The 15,265-nt window shown below is 42.8% G+C and overlaps 1 protein-coding gene, 5 non-coding genes and 1 pseudogene across 6 annotated transcripts; 3 read left to right on the plus strand and 4 right to left on the minus strand.

The window, feature by feature from the left end:
- Window positions 1–742: 742 nt before the first annotated feature.
- On the plus strand, window positions 743–1,982 carry LOC118106662 (annotated as a pseudogene).
- Window positions 1,983–2,964: 982 nt separating this feature from the next.
- On the plus strand, window positions 2,965–3,127 carry LOC118108371. The gene has a single exon (XR_004696427.2). It is a non-coding gene; the product is annotated as a U1 spliceosomal RNA (small nuclear RNA).
- A 798-nt stretch (window positions 3,128–3,925) lies between these two features.
- On the plus strand, window positions 3,926–4,116 carry LOC118108375. The gene has a single exon (XR_004696431.1). It is a non-coding gene; the product is annotated as a U2 spliceosomal RNA (small nuclear RNA).
- A 1,213-nt stretch (window positions 4,117–5,329) lies between these two features.
- LOC118108376 lies at window positions 5,330–5,520 on the minus strand. The gene has a single exon (XR_004696432.1). It is a non-coding gene; the product is annotated as a U2 spliceosomal RNA (small nuclear RNA).
- A 798-nt stretch (window positions 5,521–6,318) lies between these two features.
- LOC118108370 lies at window positions 6,319–6,482 on the minus strand. Its single transcript, XR_004696426.1, has one exon. It is a non-coding gene; the product is annotated as a U1 spliceosomal RNA (small nuclear RNA).
- Window positions 6,483–7,735: 1,253 nt separating this feature from the next.
- On the minus strand, window positions 7,736–7,930 carry LOC118108378. Its single transcript, XR_004696434.1, has one exon. It is a non-coding gene; the product is annotated as a U2 spliceosomal RNA (small nuclear RNA).
- Window positions 7,931–8,659: 729 nt separating this feature from the next.
- On the minus strand, window positions 8,660–15,265 carry LOC118106594 (transient receptor potential cation channel subfamily V member 1-like). The gene is made up of 15 exons (XM_035155276.2): window positions 15,040–15,265; window positions 14,613–14,752; window positions 14,049–14,201; window positions 13,556–13,693; window positions 13,166–13,470; window positions 12,872–13,048; window positions 12,309–12,464; window positions 12,110–12,205; window positions 11,946–12,016; window positions 11,672–11,837; window positions 10,782–10,848; window positions 10,364–10,683; window positions 10,047–10,171; window positions 9,481–9,587; window positions 8,660–9,356 (listed from the first exon to the last, which is right to left on the minus strand). The coding sequence occupies exons 1-15, from the start codon at window positions 15,186–15,188 to the stop codon at window positions 9,277–9,279; spliced, it is 2,250 nt and encodes a 749-aa protein (XP_035011167.2). The 5' UTR covers window positions 15,189–15,265; the 3' UTR covers window positions 8,660–9,276.

Consider the following 15,265-nt stretch of genomic DNA (forward strand, 5'->3'; position numbering starts at 1 on the left):
CGTCGTTTCGTTTCTCCTCCACAGAAACACACGTGTTTTTAACGATGTGGGATCATATGAGCCCGATTCTTTGTTATTTCATCTCCAATAGTACTTTTCTTCTCTTATTGTATTTTTATACATATTCAGGTTTTTTTTGTCACCTATTGGTTGTGTTGTTTTATCTCACAGTGATAAATGTGACATGTTTTACCTGGTGGCTATTTGTGCCAGATCTTGCTCCAAAGTTACAAACAGAAATAATTGTATAATTGTATAAAAAGTAATAATAATAAAAATGATTTAGTTAAAAAGAGCTTCACAAATGGACAACATCAAAACAATAACATTTTAAATAAAAATAAACTAGATAAATGATTTAAAGATCAAATTACTTTTGTCTTATTTTGTAACAACAACAGATTTGGCTGGCAGCTTTTATATTGTAATATATTGTTATTTTTTATATTTTGGCAGGATGGATAACTCAGTGTTTCAGCATAATGACAAATCTAAATCGAATTATGAAATAATAGTAATACAAATATTTTTAAAAATTGTTTTTTGTATTCTTTTTGTTGTGTTTTGCTGTTTTTCTGCTTTGTTTTATTTGATATATAGCTGTGGGGGTTTAGTTTTTTTAACGTAATATACATAAAAACATAACAAAAACTCTACTTTCAGGCACTCTGTCAGTGAGGTCAAATTTACGAGCTGCATTTGAATGCATCCGTAGAGCTGGAAAATCCGAGTTGTGGATTAATCCGTGAAGAGACCGGAAGTTCGTGTGAGACAGGAACTAGTTTGTTTTGAAACCGGTTTGGAAACTTGTGTGTTTCTTGTTTCAACTGAATCTGGATCCAAACTGTTTGGTCTCCTGAAAACCAGACACAGCTCGAGCTCAAAGCCGCCATGACACTTTACCTGAGCCCGGTGAGTTCAAGTTCATCAACCCGGTGTTTTACAGTAAATCACAACCTGCTGGTGACACTGGAACCAGTTTGAGTTCAGCTGCTGTGAACTTCTGTGGAACTGCTTCTCCTCTCAGATCAGATCACACACTAACCTTCTGTTTTCATTGTGACGAGTCAGAACAGACGAACAAACACTGATGAAAACATAACCTCCTCAGTCCACCTTTCACTCAGTTACAGTCATGTGTTTGTGTGTCTGTGTTGTGTCTCTGTTTCTTTCAGGTACTCAGATCAGTTGTTTTGCTCCCAGTAACTTATCCTGGAGGACGGCTGCTTGTGTGGACTCGTGCTGTTGGGCAGCCGTGCACACACACTCTCTACCTCTGTGGCTTCACAAGGGACACACACACACACGCACTCACACAAAGAATTATATAACACAACTTCCACCAGAACAATGACTTCTATGCCGCATTGAAATATTGAGTTCGACAGTTACATTTCCCCCCCATAGCCTGTCAGTGTGGGGGAGTCTGATATGTTTAGTGACGTTTTGTCCTGTAATAATAAAGAAGTAAAGGATTAAATTTTGCCTTATTTTAAAGCTGTTGGACTTTTATAACAGAGCGATGAGTATTTTCCCTCCTTGTTCCTGCTGATCACGATATGATCGTTGACCTGACACATCTCACTCTTTGTATTCTCTCATCCTTTTGACCAGCGATCCAACCGAAGGCTGTTTTAATTACCCGCTGGTGGAGAAGTTTCTGATGACGAAGCACGGCTCGCGGGTGATGCTGTGTTACTATCTGTTGCCTGACTCACCCTGGTTTGTGCCTGTGTCCACCTGGGATACTACCTCTGCCTGGCCTGCGTCCCTGACGAGTTCCTGCTTGCCTCTGACCCCAGCACCCCCGACATGGTGCAGTGCAAGCTCGTGGCCATGGGAGTCTTCTCTTTGCTCAGGTATTTCTTTGTGCAGTACAACATAGAAATAGATTCATTACCTCTGACAAATAGGTTATCTTTTCATTAATGCTTGTACAGCCAGATTGTAATATTTATGAACTGCCCTTCTCTACATATAAAGCTGCAGTGTGTCTTTGTTTTTCTTTTGTTTCCAGAAAGTTATAATAAATAATGTCAATAATTGAAATATAAACATTCAAAATAAATATAGTTAAAACTAAACATTGTGTGATTTCACTTGTCTGAGTTACTGATAAATTCCTTTAAAATGTCGTGAAATATTTGTGCTTTTATTTCTATAGATATTTTTAAGAGTGTGTACTTTTATTCTGAAATCAAATATGGCATCACTCGATCATCACCACTAGGTGGCGGTATCGCCCAGTGATTTCGGTTTGATGGTGACTGACCGGATGAACACAGAACATCCTCCAGGACAGACACGCTGACAACACACAACACAGACTCACACCAGGACTGTGGCAGACACACTGACAATACACAACACAGACTCACACCAGGACTGTGGCAGACACACTGACAATACACAACACAGACTCACACCAGGACTGTGACGGACACATGTCATGAGAAGAGACCTTTCTAATTCAGACATTTGTGTTGTTCACACTCCAGGACAGCAGGTGGCAGCAGTCAGGATGTCGGTCACTCACTACCAGTAAACAAAGAAACAGGAAGTGGTTCTATTCAGAGGAGAAAAATGTGCTTTAAGTTTTTTTTAGTTTTTCCTGAATTTCAGATGTAGATCAAACCTCATTTGATTCAGTTTCATTCATCTTTGATTCACTTGAACTGACAGTTGAGCTGTTTTTAGAAGTTAAATGAGATAAAACACACAGTTTTAGTTCAGCCTTTCATATGTAAATACCACATTGCATGATGGGAGATGTAAGCACGGTTCATCAGATAAAGAGTAAATAATGTCTGTCAGGTGTTGTACTGAACAGTATCGTGTGTATGGAGCTGCTGCTGAGTCCCAGCCCCCTGCAGCCGGTGCTTTAGTGAACGTAGTGATAGTCAGCACCGTCAGTCATGATGGTCTGTGTGTGAGTCAGTCCCCTGTCTGGGACCTGAACAACTCATACTTACCTGGCAGGGAGACACCATGATCAAGAAGGTGGTTCACCCAGGGCGAGGCTCAGCCATTGCACTTCGGCTGTGCTGACCCCTGCGAATTCCTCAAATGTGGGAATCTCGACTGCAAAATTTGTGGTAGTGGGGGACTGCGTTCGCGCTCTCCCCTGATAAAGTGTCCAAGAGAACAATGAGCTGCTTCCACATGAGAGGAGCTGAGAAGAGGCTCCTCACACAATCAGCTCAGGAACCAGGAGACACATCACATCCACTGAGACTCGTTTCTGCTGCTGCTTCACACCCTGTTTCCTCTTGTCTGAGCACAACTAACACACACTCACTTTACTTCCTCTTCCATCTCCATTGTTTCCTCCTGCTGAGTTACACACTGAAACATGGACATCACGTGTCCGTCACATTTCATTAGTACAGCTCATATCCACAGTTTGTCTCATGGAGCTTAACAAGGAGCCTCCTCCTCTGTTCTTCACCCTCGACCAGAGAGGAAAAACCACCAGAACTCTATGAACAGGGAAATAACGTAGAAAGCTCAGAGTCACATGTGAGGGGTTCGTCTCCCAGGACGGACACAAGAGCCACAGATGCTGAACACATCCACTAAATAACAGTATTTACACCAGTGATCAGAAGAAACACTTTGTAACATGACGGAAAAGTGTGTTTAAAGTATTTATACATAAGAACATGTCTGATAGAGATGAAGGGAGCAGCAGTGACTCATGAAGTGAGGAGTTATTGTCAGTAATGGTATGTTGATGAAACGTGTTGTTCACACTCCAGGACAGCAGGTGGCAGCAGTCAGGATGTCAGTCACCCACCAGCAGTAAACACAGAAACAGGAAGTGGTCCTGGGGGAGGTTCTAATCTCGACTGAGTCCAGACTTCAGACCTCTCACAGAGAGGGACTGTGAGGAGAAGGAGGACCTGACCTCCCACGTGTCTCCAGTATCGCTTCTCGGCCTTTTGGCTAAGATCAAGTGTAGTATCTGTTCTTATCAGTTTAATATCTGATACGTCCCCTACCCGGGGACCATATATTAAATTGATTTTTGGAACTGGGAGATGGAACAGGGGCTTGCTCCGTCCACTCCACGCATCGACCTGGTATTGCAGTACCTCCAGGACCGGTGCACCCCCCTCTCCATGTCTAACAGTAAACATGTTGTCACACTGATACAAGTCATGTGACTCCTGTACAATCACCTGTATGTGATCATGTGTAAATAAACTGTGCAGGTTTTTCCTCCTAGTTACTTGTACTTACAGGATTATGCTTTAATATTATTATTTCAGTAATTAATGAAATTATTTTAAAATGATGAAGATATTTTATATCCCTCCATGTTACATATATGTTTTTAATCATAAACTACAATATAATATCATTGAATGTCTTTGACACATTTCAGTTCATTAGTTAAACCTGTACAACTGCATGATTATCATTTCTATGTTTGTTTCTTCATCTCATTATTCTCTTTACTCTTGTTCTGTTTTTATTATATTTTCAGTTTATTCATATCTTCCCTTCCTGTCTGCTGCTTGTCTTTGTAACTGTCACACAAGCTACTGGATACGTACATTTCGCTCCCTGACACTTGGTGGAACGATGCTACTGGTCAGAGAAGAACCATTATATATATTTCTGCTGTTCCAGATCGTTGTCTTTCACATCTTTTTTCTTTAGTTTAGTTTATTTCCCATGCAGGTGATAATTAATGGATCTTGATGGAAAATAAATCAGTCACATTTAGTGGGACTGCAACAACTAATCATGAATCGATTATAAAAGTAGTTTAGACTAAGTTAGTCATCGATTAGTCGGGTCTGTTATGATACACAGCCACACCAGTAAACCAGCCAATCACGTGCCCTGTGTCGCTCACGTGACGAAGCCGCGTCCTCTGGAGTAAACATTTGAAAAATGGCGGAGACGAACATCGCTGAAGATTCAGTGGAGACAAGTCGTTAAAGTGTGAGAACAAGTGTTCAGAAAAAACCGTTAGCTGCAAACTGTGTGAAGCTGATTTCACCAGGAAGAGAAGCACAAAGTGTCTTTGGAATGAAACCGAGGAGAAAACATGTCGGAGGCTTCTTCCTCTTCTTCTTCTTCTCTCGGTTTCCTTTGAGGTTTTAACGTAAAATGTTGACACACTATTAACAACCGACTCTACAAGTGGGAAGAGTCAGAAGAAAGTAGGTTATATTGTAGCTTATGATGAAATACATATATGTAACATGGAGGAAAAACTTGCTCACAGTTTATTTACACATGATCACATACAGGTGATTATACAGGAGTCACATGACTTGTATCAGTGTGACAACATGTTTACTGTTAGACATGGAGAGGGGGGTGCACCGGTCCTGGAGGTACTGCAATACCAGGTCGATGCGTGGAGTGGACGGAGCAAGCCCCTGTTCCATCTCCCAGTTCCAAAAATCAATTTAATATATGGTCCCCGGGTAGGGGACGTATCAGATATTAAACTGATAAGAACAGATACTACACTTGATCTTAGCCAAAAGGCCGAGAAGCGATACTGGAGACACGTGGGAGGTCAGGTCCTCCTTCTCCTCACAGTCCCTCTCTGTGAGAGGTCTGAAGTCTGGACTCAGTCGAGATTAGAACCTCCCCCAGGACCACTTCCTGTTTCTGTGTTTACTGCTGGTGGGTGACTGACATCCTGACTGCTGCCACCTGCTGTCCTGGAGTGTGAACAACACGTTTCATCAACATACCATTACTGACAATAACTCCTCACTTCATGAGTCACTGCTGCTCCCTTCATCTCTATCAGACATGTTCTTATGTATAAATACTTTAAACACACTTTTCCGTCATGTTACAAAGTGTTTCTTCTGATCACTGGTGTAAATACTGTTATTTAGTGGATGTGTTCAGCATCTGTGGCTCTTGTGTCCGTCCTGGGAGACGAACCCCTCACATGTGACTCTGAGCTTTCTACGTTATTTCCCTGTTCATAGAGTTCTGGTGGTTTTTCCTCTCTGGTCGAGGGTGAAGAACAGAGGAGGAGGCTCCTTGTTAAGCTCCATGAGACAAACTGTGGATATGAGCTGTACTAATGAAATGTGACGGACGCGTGATGTCCATGTTTCAGTGTGTAACTCAGCAGGAGGAAACAATGGAGATGGAAGAGGAAGTAAAGTGAGTGTGTGTTAGTTGTGCTCAGACAAGAGGAAACAGGCTGTGAAGCAGCAGCAGAAACGAGTCTCAGTGGATGTGATGTGTCTCCTGGTTCCTGAGCTGATTGTGTGAGGAGCCTCTTCTCAGCTCCTCTCATGTGGAAGCAGCTCATTGTTCTCTTGGACACTTTATCAGGGGAGAGCGCGAACGCAGTCCCCCACTACCACAAATTTTGCAGTCGAGATTCCCACATTTGAGGAATTCGCAGGGGTCAGCACAGCCGAAGTGCAATGGCTGAGCCTCGCCCTGGGTGAACCACCTTCTTGATCATGGTGTCTCCCCTGCCAGGTAAGTATGAGTTGTCCAGGTCCCAGACAGGGGACTGACTCACACACAGACCATCATGACTGACGGTGCTGACTATCACTACGTTCACTAAAGCACCGGCTGCAGGGGGCTGGGACTCAGCAGCAGCTCCATACACACGATACTGTTCAGTACAACACCTGACAGACATTATTTACTCTTTATGTGATGAACCGTGCTTACATCTCCCATCATGCACTGCGGTATTTACATATGAAAGGCTGAACTAAAACCGTCTGTTTTATCTCATTTAACTTCTAAAAACAGCTCAACTGTCAGTTCAAGTGAATCAAAGATGAATGAAACTGAATCAAATGAGGTTTGATCCACATCTGAAGTTCAGGAAAAAACTAAAAAACTTAAAGCACATTTTTCTCCTCTGAATAGAACCACTTCCTGTTTCTTTGTTTACTGGTAGTGAGGGACCGACATCCTGACTGCTGCCACCTGCTGTCCTGGAGTGTGAACAACACTCTCTTCAACGTGTTTATCTCTGTTTCTCTGTGTGTAACTGACAGTAGAAATAAATACTTGTACCTGGATGGACATCACTGAGCAGGGGAAGTTCACCTCTGAGTTCACCTTGACAATCACTGTGTGCACCCCATCTCCAAAGACATAGTTGAAGTACTGAGAGAAAGGGCAAGAGGGGGGATGGTGTTTTCGTGTCCGTCCTGCAATCAAATGTCAAAATAACATGTTAGACAAACCAACAACTCATGTGTTGATCCCTGCAAAGCCCAACATGATACATAAAGCAGCTATTGCAGTGTGTTTGTGTAATCTGATCAAATATCACTCACAGAAGGGTGAAGCTTTCCACACTGCTCACCCTAAGCCAGTAGGTTGTACCCTGGCTAGAGACATCCACAACAAAATACCAGGTCTCAGAGGTGGCCCGGGCCAGAGGCAGGCACAATGTCCGGCTCACATGATGGTATGTGTACTTCCTCTGGTTACTGGAGAGAGAGAATATACATGTACTAATACCACACTGTAAAAATACTATGTTTTATACAAGTAAAAGTAAGTGGAACACTGCAAGCAGAGTCAGGAAATTTATGTTAAGTATTAAATGTAAAAGTACTCTATTATGCAGAAAAATGCACCCTGATATTTATACTATTAGTCATGCATTTAAATCTGCTCACAGCCTATTAACACATGATCACATACAGGTGATTGTACAGGAGTCACATGACTTGTATCAGTGTGACTACATGTTTACTGTTAGACATGGAGAGGGGGGTGCACCGGTCCTGGAGGTACTGCAATACCAGGTCGATGCGTGGAGTGGACGGAGCAAGCCCCTGTTCCATCTCCCAGTTCCAAAAATCAATTTAATATATGGTCCCCGGGTAGGGGACGTATCAGATATTAAACTGATAAGAACAGATTTGTATTCCTTTTTTTTTTTACAGTTGGAGTGAAATGGAGTGAAAATGGCTCGACGAAACATTACTTTACATTACATTACTTTTCATGAAGTATTCTTTCACTCTCAATCCATTTTTGCACTATTCCGGTTTGCACTACTCTCATCCCATCCACTGTTTACCTTCTGACTGCATACTGTGTTGTACTATGTTTCAATCCCGTCTATGTCCTGTTCATAGCAGAATAAAGTTGACTTTGACCTTTGTTTTCAAAATGTTTGTGTGATCCTCAGTGGAGCAGAAACCTCACAGTGAAACACTGAAGGTGAAACTGAATGTTATTCTGGGACACAGCCTACACGCTCAGGAAACAGGTTTTGTTCTGTAAACGTTAATTGTCATCATTGTCTTTTGCTTGGTCCACACCCTTCTCTCCACCTCTGTCCTTTCACATCCTTCTCTCCACATTCCCTCAGAATAAAAACTTCAGAATGACCTGAGGTACAAGCGTCGTACATGTCTCCATCCAAAGTCGTTTTAGAAGGTGGAACAGTTTAAAAGTAATAACTACAGTTGGTTATAATCCCTTCTACAAAATTCAGATCATTAAAACATGTTTAAAGATTCTGTCAGATTCACTTTACTCCCATTTCTGTGACATTCACCACCCAGACGACGAGTTCATATTTCTTAGAACCTAAATTCATTAAGTCTGAGTTACAGATTCATTTAATAATAATGACAAAGAACTGACTTTGAGTAGGACAAAGAAAATGATGGAGAATCAATCAATCAATCAATCAACCTTTAATCACAGACTGTTGTTAATTCACAGTTTCATTTTATAAATTATATGTTTGACCACTGTTAATGTGCTGCTTCAAAAATACAGTAAATCAATCACACAACAAGTGGATCTAAGTGAGTGATTGAGTTTGTTATTCACAAACACAAGTGAGAGCTGTTCAGTTTATTAATGGCTGCTCTGCTTCGGAGGTGAATACAAACAATGAGGATTTAGTGTCTGTGAGCTGACGTCATCTCCTGGTCTCACTTACAGAACTCTTTAATTGTGTCCTGTGAGAAAAGTGTAATTATAAAAGTTCTATCCCTATAATCATAACTAATTAATGGTATATATACAGTATTTCCAGATTCCTGTCTCTTTTAGGAAATGTTATGATATAAAAAAGCTGCCATTTTATCTTAAAATAAACCTTTTTAGACTGAAGAGTCCACTGAGGCAACTCAATATTCCACATGAAACTTTTGCACTGGTGTTTTTGTTCTTTTATGTGTGTGGGGTGTGTGTGTGTGTGTGTGTGTGTGTGTGTGTGTGTGTGTGTGTGTGTGTGTGTGTGTGTGTGTGTGTGTGTGTGTGTGTGTGGGGGGTTGTGGGTCGGGATCATTAGGGAAAGCTGAAATTCTGTGGCTGGCGACGTTTGGTACGAATCTTCTCCAACAGTGGACTCAGGTTCCACATGTTCCCTGAAAGTTGAAATGGAAACTCATTAGTGACATTTTAGTAGTAAGAGACTGTGTGTGTGTGTGTGTGTGTGTGTGTGTGTGTGTGTGTGTGTGTGTGTGTGTGTGTGTGTGTGTGTTGACCTACGAGGTGTCGGGTTGTGAGGCTGCGGCGGCATCATGTCATTTCCTGGGTCTTCCTCTTGGATCCCACCGAGATGCGACCTCCACTGTCTCCAGTTCATTTCCTCCACCCTGAAGTGGAAGAAGACTCGGATCATGTGAAACTGTAGAAACACTTCACATGATTAAATCTTCATGAACTGATATTAAAGGATTTAAAGGGTCAGTTCACCAAATGTACAAAAAACACTTGTTCCTTGTTTGCTCTTGACACAATGGAGGTAATTAGGATTTAGTTTGAATTGCAAAACATTGAAAATATAGATATAATTTCCTGTTTACTGGAAAATCCATGGACTTCAGTGTTTAAATTTAGATTTTAAATTGTTTAAATTAAACTATTATTCACAGTAAACGTTCCCAATAGTGAAATTGTTCCAAACTTCTGTGGATTCTTTTAACTCAGCAGGACGACACATCAGAAGAATCCAAATTGAACTTTTGGTCACTTATTTCTCATTTATATGGTCCTGACGGTATTTTAAGGATTTAGTTATTTCTCACCTCTGGACATGTTCACTTCTGGTTTACCTGAAAAATCTGCGACGCTCGTCCTTCTGGCCTCTCGGACAAACCATCTTCGTCTCTCCGGTGAACAGTTTGCTCCTCAGGCCCCTCGGCACAGTTCGCTCCATCTCCAAAATCGTAAATGCTCTCTGAGGACGTGCGACAAAATGTGAGTGATTTACACAAATGTAGAATACACAAGATATATGCTGTATTTTCTGTTTGCATTTTGCTTCAGTACAGGCAACCTCAATTTTCTGTGTTGGTTCTATCATAGAATTATCCTGAATTTGAGAGATCAACATGTGAACAGAAGATTTGAAGTGAAAGTTGTTTCCCACCTGCAGGTTCCAGATGTTTTCACTTTCTTTGGAGATTCTATCCACTGTGTTGCCCATCAGTGCTATGAGCATGTTGAGCAGCAGGATGTAAGTCAGGACAATGTACGAGATGAGCAGGATGTAGAAAATTTCTTTATACTGGACGTGGTCGGTGAACTCCAGATCTCCCATTCCTATAGTGAACTTGAACAGTTCCAGTGTTGTAAAGCGGATGTCGTTGTAACTCGGCTTTTTGCACGTAAACGTCTCGACGTCGAAACTCCTTCCACGAGGCACTGAATCGTTTTTATGAGCAGTGTCATCCATGAGAGAAACGATGGCTGTGGATAAGGAGAAAATGTAAATCGGGCGTCTTGACCTTGAAAAATCTTTATTCTGCACACGCCGAATAACTTTGGAATAACTTTTGGAACTTTACCTGCAGAAAATCCAAATAGCAAGACTCCATAGACACATAGAAAGATTAAGATGTCTCCAAGAATCATCTTAAGAGAGAAACAGATTTTATTAAGTGTATGAGATTGTAAAATTTGAATCATCAACCAACAACTATGTTCTATGTAAAGATGGATATATTCAGTAACACTCCTGGTTTGACCTGAGCTTCTCCATTCTTTGTTTTGTGGTTCAGCAACATGTTCATGTGAAGGTACGTGAGCCAACCCCCCCTCCCTGTAAAAACCATTGCCCCTCCCCATGTTAATAAGCATCAGAATCAGAATCAGAATCAGAAGTATTTATTCTGATTCTGATTCTGATTCTGATCCAGTTCAGGTGTGTGTTTAGTTGTCACTTCACCTATAGACAGTGTGGGCAACACCTGGCTGAGAACATCAGGGTTTGAGACTGACCAAGCATTTGTTTTGGTGCTACTGCAGCCTCCTTCCATTCCTCCTTCATTGATCTCCACTTATCAGGGCTCGGCAAGGTAAAGTGTTAACGTCTCGCTGTAGCTCTTCCTGGGGGAGTCTGAGGTGTCCCCAGCTCAGATGGGTTATGTAGTCCAGCGAGTTCTGGGTCTACCCTGGGGTCTCCTCCTGGGGCTGCCCCCTAAAACTCCAATGGAAGGCGCCCATGCAGGAGGCATCCTGATTAGATATCTGAACCCCTCAACTGTCCCCTTATGACGACATGAAGGAGCAGGGGTTTTACTCCGAGCTCCATCCAGATGTTAGAACTGCTCACCCTGTCTAAGACTGAGCCCAGACACCAGAGTGCGCCCTCTAGTGGCACGAATACTGTATTTAAAACCTTTAAACCACTCCGATACCGCTGGTAACTACGTATATGAAACTACTTCATTCTTACTCTTTGCATCATGACATTGTATATCCCCATTTGTTTGGAGCCTCTTGAGTAGTAAAGGACGTTGATCCAGGCCAGAGCCAGCGAGAGCACGAGGAGGCCCACGTATTCCCTCCGCCCACAGATGTACACGACCGTGCAGACGAGAAGAAGAATCGCCTGCACGAAACTGAGTGAAGCACAGAGCGGAGCATTGAGAAGACGATCACATCAACAGGAAATACTCACTGTACTGTACTGTACTGTACTGTACTGTACTGTACTGTGCTATACTCACAACAGAATGTCAGAGAATCCATCTGTGTAAAGAGCCTTGAAGTTTGGAGGGTTCTTCCTGAAAATGGTTATCTATGAATTTAGAAGTGAAAAAAGAATGATAATGATAAGTTTTAAATTAATTTAGACTCTTTGTGTGAACTGCACCAGATCCCACTTCCTCACCGCTTTGTAGAGGAACCACACGGCTCCGAGGACACAGAAGATCTCCCCGGTGCAGCGCAGGCCGTCGACCGGGACGTTCTCGATGGGGAACGGTGGCTGCAGGTTGAAAAGGGCAAATACTCACTTGTTCAGGCTGAAACTTGTTCAGGCTGAAATGCAGTTTTTCCTGTTTTGAGAGAAGCTTTTGGTTCAGTCTCACCTGTCCGACCTTTCTGTTGTAGGCCACGGTGGTGAAGATGATCACGTACATCACATACACCAAGAAATTCATCAAGAATAGTTTAGAAGCAAATCTGTCCCATTTGTCCTGGAGGAGACTGCGGAGAGGTTCGATCTGGAGCATCTCAGGACGATTCTGAGGTCACAGGTCAGTTTCACATTAAAAGCACAGCAGTATTCCACATGTCTCATGAGAAATTAAATGAAAGTGTGCTTCTGCGACCCAAATTTATACATATGTGTTTTTTAGATTTAGCAGCGTCTCCAACTCTTTTGCTCCTGACAAAATTCGTTATTATCAAATCATTTATCACATCCTTAGCCATCTTTCTACTCGACTTTTTACTTCGATCCATGTCCCATCTACTAACATAGAGGAGGCTTTTTTATGACCTATACCGCAGCCAGCCAGTAGTGGGCGATAGAGAAGCTTTGGGTTGAGGAGCCATGGTGTCGTACATCTTTACATGAACATACCAGAATATAACGTGGTGTTGTAAACCTTCATGTAAATTTCATTATGACTTAAACTGAGTTTCTAACCGGAATTTCACTCCCAAAGACGACGATCTCCAGCACAGAGTTGTCTTCGCTGGTGTCGATGGAAGTCATGTCGTAGAGCGAGGAGTGAACCGGCCCGTAGACCCATTCTGTCAACTTCCTGCACAGCGGCCTCATCTCCTCATCCTCAAACTCCCGCTGCAGAATGTGTCTGAACAGCTGGAGATCAGAGAGGAGATCATGAGTTTGTGTTCTCATGCTTTGCACACGTATGACAGATTTCCCAGGGTCAGGTACACGAACATGGTGTCAAGGTAAATCTGAAAACACACTGACCCCGATCTTTCCCAGCTTGGCCGCTAACTTCAGAGACGTCAACCCCTGATTGTTCTCAATCGCCTCCAGCTTCACTTTTTCTGTTTTCTCTAGTTTGTTGTGCTGAACGAGGATCTCGTCGTACATCCTCGCGACCATCTCCGTGTTTTCTGTGGTGTTGTCCGCTATGACCACCAAGGTGTGGAAGACGGTGTTTCCCTGGGAGTCCTTGTCGGCCAGGTCGGCTCTTCTGAACGGGTTCTCCATGAGGAAGGACACGATGTTGGGCTGGTTGGTGCAGGCCGCCAGCGACAGTGGAAGTTCTCCTGGTGGAAACAGACGTAGGTGAGTGTAGTGAGTACGGTCGTAAACAGCTGGGATAGATAATGTATATGCGACGTAAAGACCCACCGAAATAAAAGCCCAGTCCTGCTTTGCGCTGGAAGAACTTCCCGTTGGCTTTGGCCTGCACGTCTGCTCCTTTCTGGACGAGCAGCTTCACGTGGTCGAAGCTTCTTCTTTCGATGGCGACGTGCAGCGGCGTCTGACCTGTGACACGTGGTTGGTTGTTACAGGCTGTCCCTTGTTGATTGAAGAATTTTGTGCACAAACTCATGACAGATGTGATGTGACAGGATTCGTACGGCCCATTTTCACGAAACACAATTTGTCTCATAGATCTTAACAAGGTGCAAAATCCTCTGTGCTTAACCCTCAACAAGAGTCAAACTACCAAAAACAAACTATTACCAGGAGAAAACCATCGAAACCTCAGAGAGAGAAACGTGTGAGGGATCAGGACGGAGGACGGACACGAGTGCAACAGACGCTGCTTGTTATCGTGTCTACAGAATCTTCATGTACAGGTTTCAAGGAGTTTTTAATCCAAATCCAAATCACTTACCTTTGTAGCAAAGATCTTTGTAAGACGCGTTGACTAAATTTTCTAAATCTCCAGTTTTCTCTGCTACGTCAAGCAGAACTTCAACAGTGTCATTTTTTCCATCTTTTAGATTCAGCAAAGCTTTCAGGAGCACCGTCTTCCCATTCGTTTCATCTGAAGGATACAAACATGATGAAATACATTAAAATACATACAAACTGCACACGCTCATAGTTATCGGTTCCCTACACAACCTGGATTTTTTTCATCAAGATCAATGAATTAATCTGTGAGAAATCAACGGAAATATTGAATAAAGCTTTATCTTGCAATGTAAAGGAAAGAAAATCCAATATTTAATTGGTTCTTTCTTATCAACCAAATAACAGAATTCACATCGCGCGTCCTCTGGTTTAATATTGTTTCATTGCATGTGCTACACAGAAGATCCATAATCGTCTCTATCCACTGACTCACAGCCACAAACAGTCTCGACCACAGTGCGCAAATATATCTGATGACACAGGTGCACTGATTCAACAGCTACAGGACAGAAAAACAGGATGAGCTCTTGTTCCTACTTGCCTGTGTAATCTGGGCTCGTAAGTCGTAGATCATGAAGTCGCAGGTAGTCGAGCAGGCCGTGAAGCTGAGCTGTGTCCCCCTGAGATGCTGCTTCAAACACTCGCTCCCTGGTGAACGCTAGGCTGCAGACGTTGTCAACACTGGAGAAACATACAAGTCAAGTTTTCCAAGAATTCAGACACAAAACCCTGTGGTCTTTGAACACAATGAGTGAAAAGTGATGTAAACACAGGAGAACATGATCCAGCCTGTGATCAGATAAAAACCTTTAAACTTCCTGAGGCTTGTTTACCTCGACACACGTAACCTGAAACTCAACAGTCCCCAAAGGCTGAAATGCCATTTTATCTCAGCAGTTAGTCTGCACCATTTCATAACTGAAGTGTTTCAAATCAAACAGCAGCTCCTCCCCTGCAGAACCTGTTACCTAGACGTTAAAACGTTGGAATCCATAGGAGTAATCTCTATGTGGTCTTTTCTCATGAGCCAGTCCAGACTGCTCCCCTCCTTCTCCTCCTCCTCCTCCCCTTGGTCTTTGCTTGGCTCCTCGCTGTCCAGTGTCCGTCCACCTTCCATCGTGTGTGTGTGACTGGCTCTGCTTCCACAAGTTGCTCCTCAGGTATGAGGAGCTGCTGCTGCTCAGGTGTAGAGTT

The sequence above is a fragment of the Hippoglossus stenolepis genome, chromosome 4 (genome assembly GCF_022539355.2).
Source record: "Hippoglossus stenolepis isolate QCI-W04-F060 chromosome 4, HSTE1.2, whole genome shotgun sequence".
NCBI lineage: Eukaryota > Metazoa > Chordata > Actinopteri > Pleuronectiformes > Pleuronectidae > Hippoglossus > Hippoglossus stenolepis.

Coding starts and splice junctions, on each gene's coding strand:
- LOC118106594 (XM_035155276.2), bottom strand. CDS start 15,188: ATGGAAGGTGGACGGACACTGGACAGCGAGGAGCCAAGCAAAGACCAA. Junction 13,049..13,165: donor CCAAGCTGGGAAAGATCGGG/GTCAGTGTGTTT, acceptor TCTGATCTCCAG/CTGTTCAGACACATTCTGCA. Junction 10,172..10,363: donor AAAACATCTGGAACCTGCAG/GTGGGAAACAAC, acceptor GCACGTCCTCAG/AGAGCATTTACGATTTTGGA.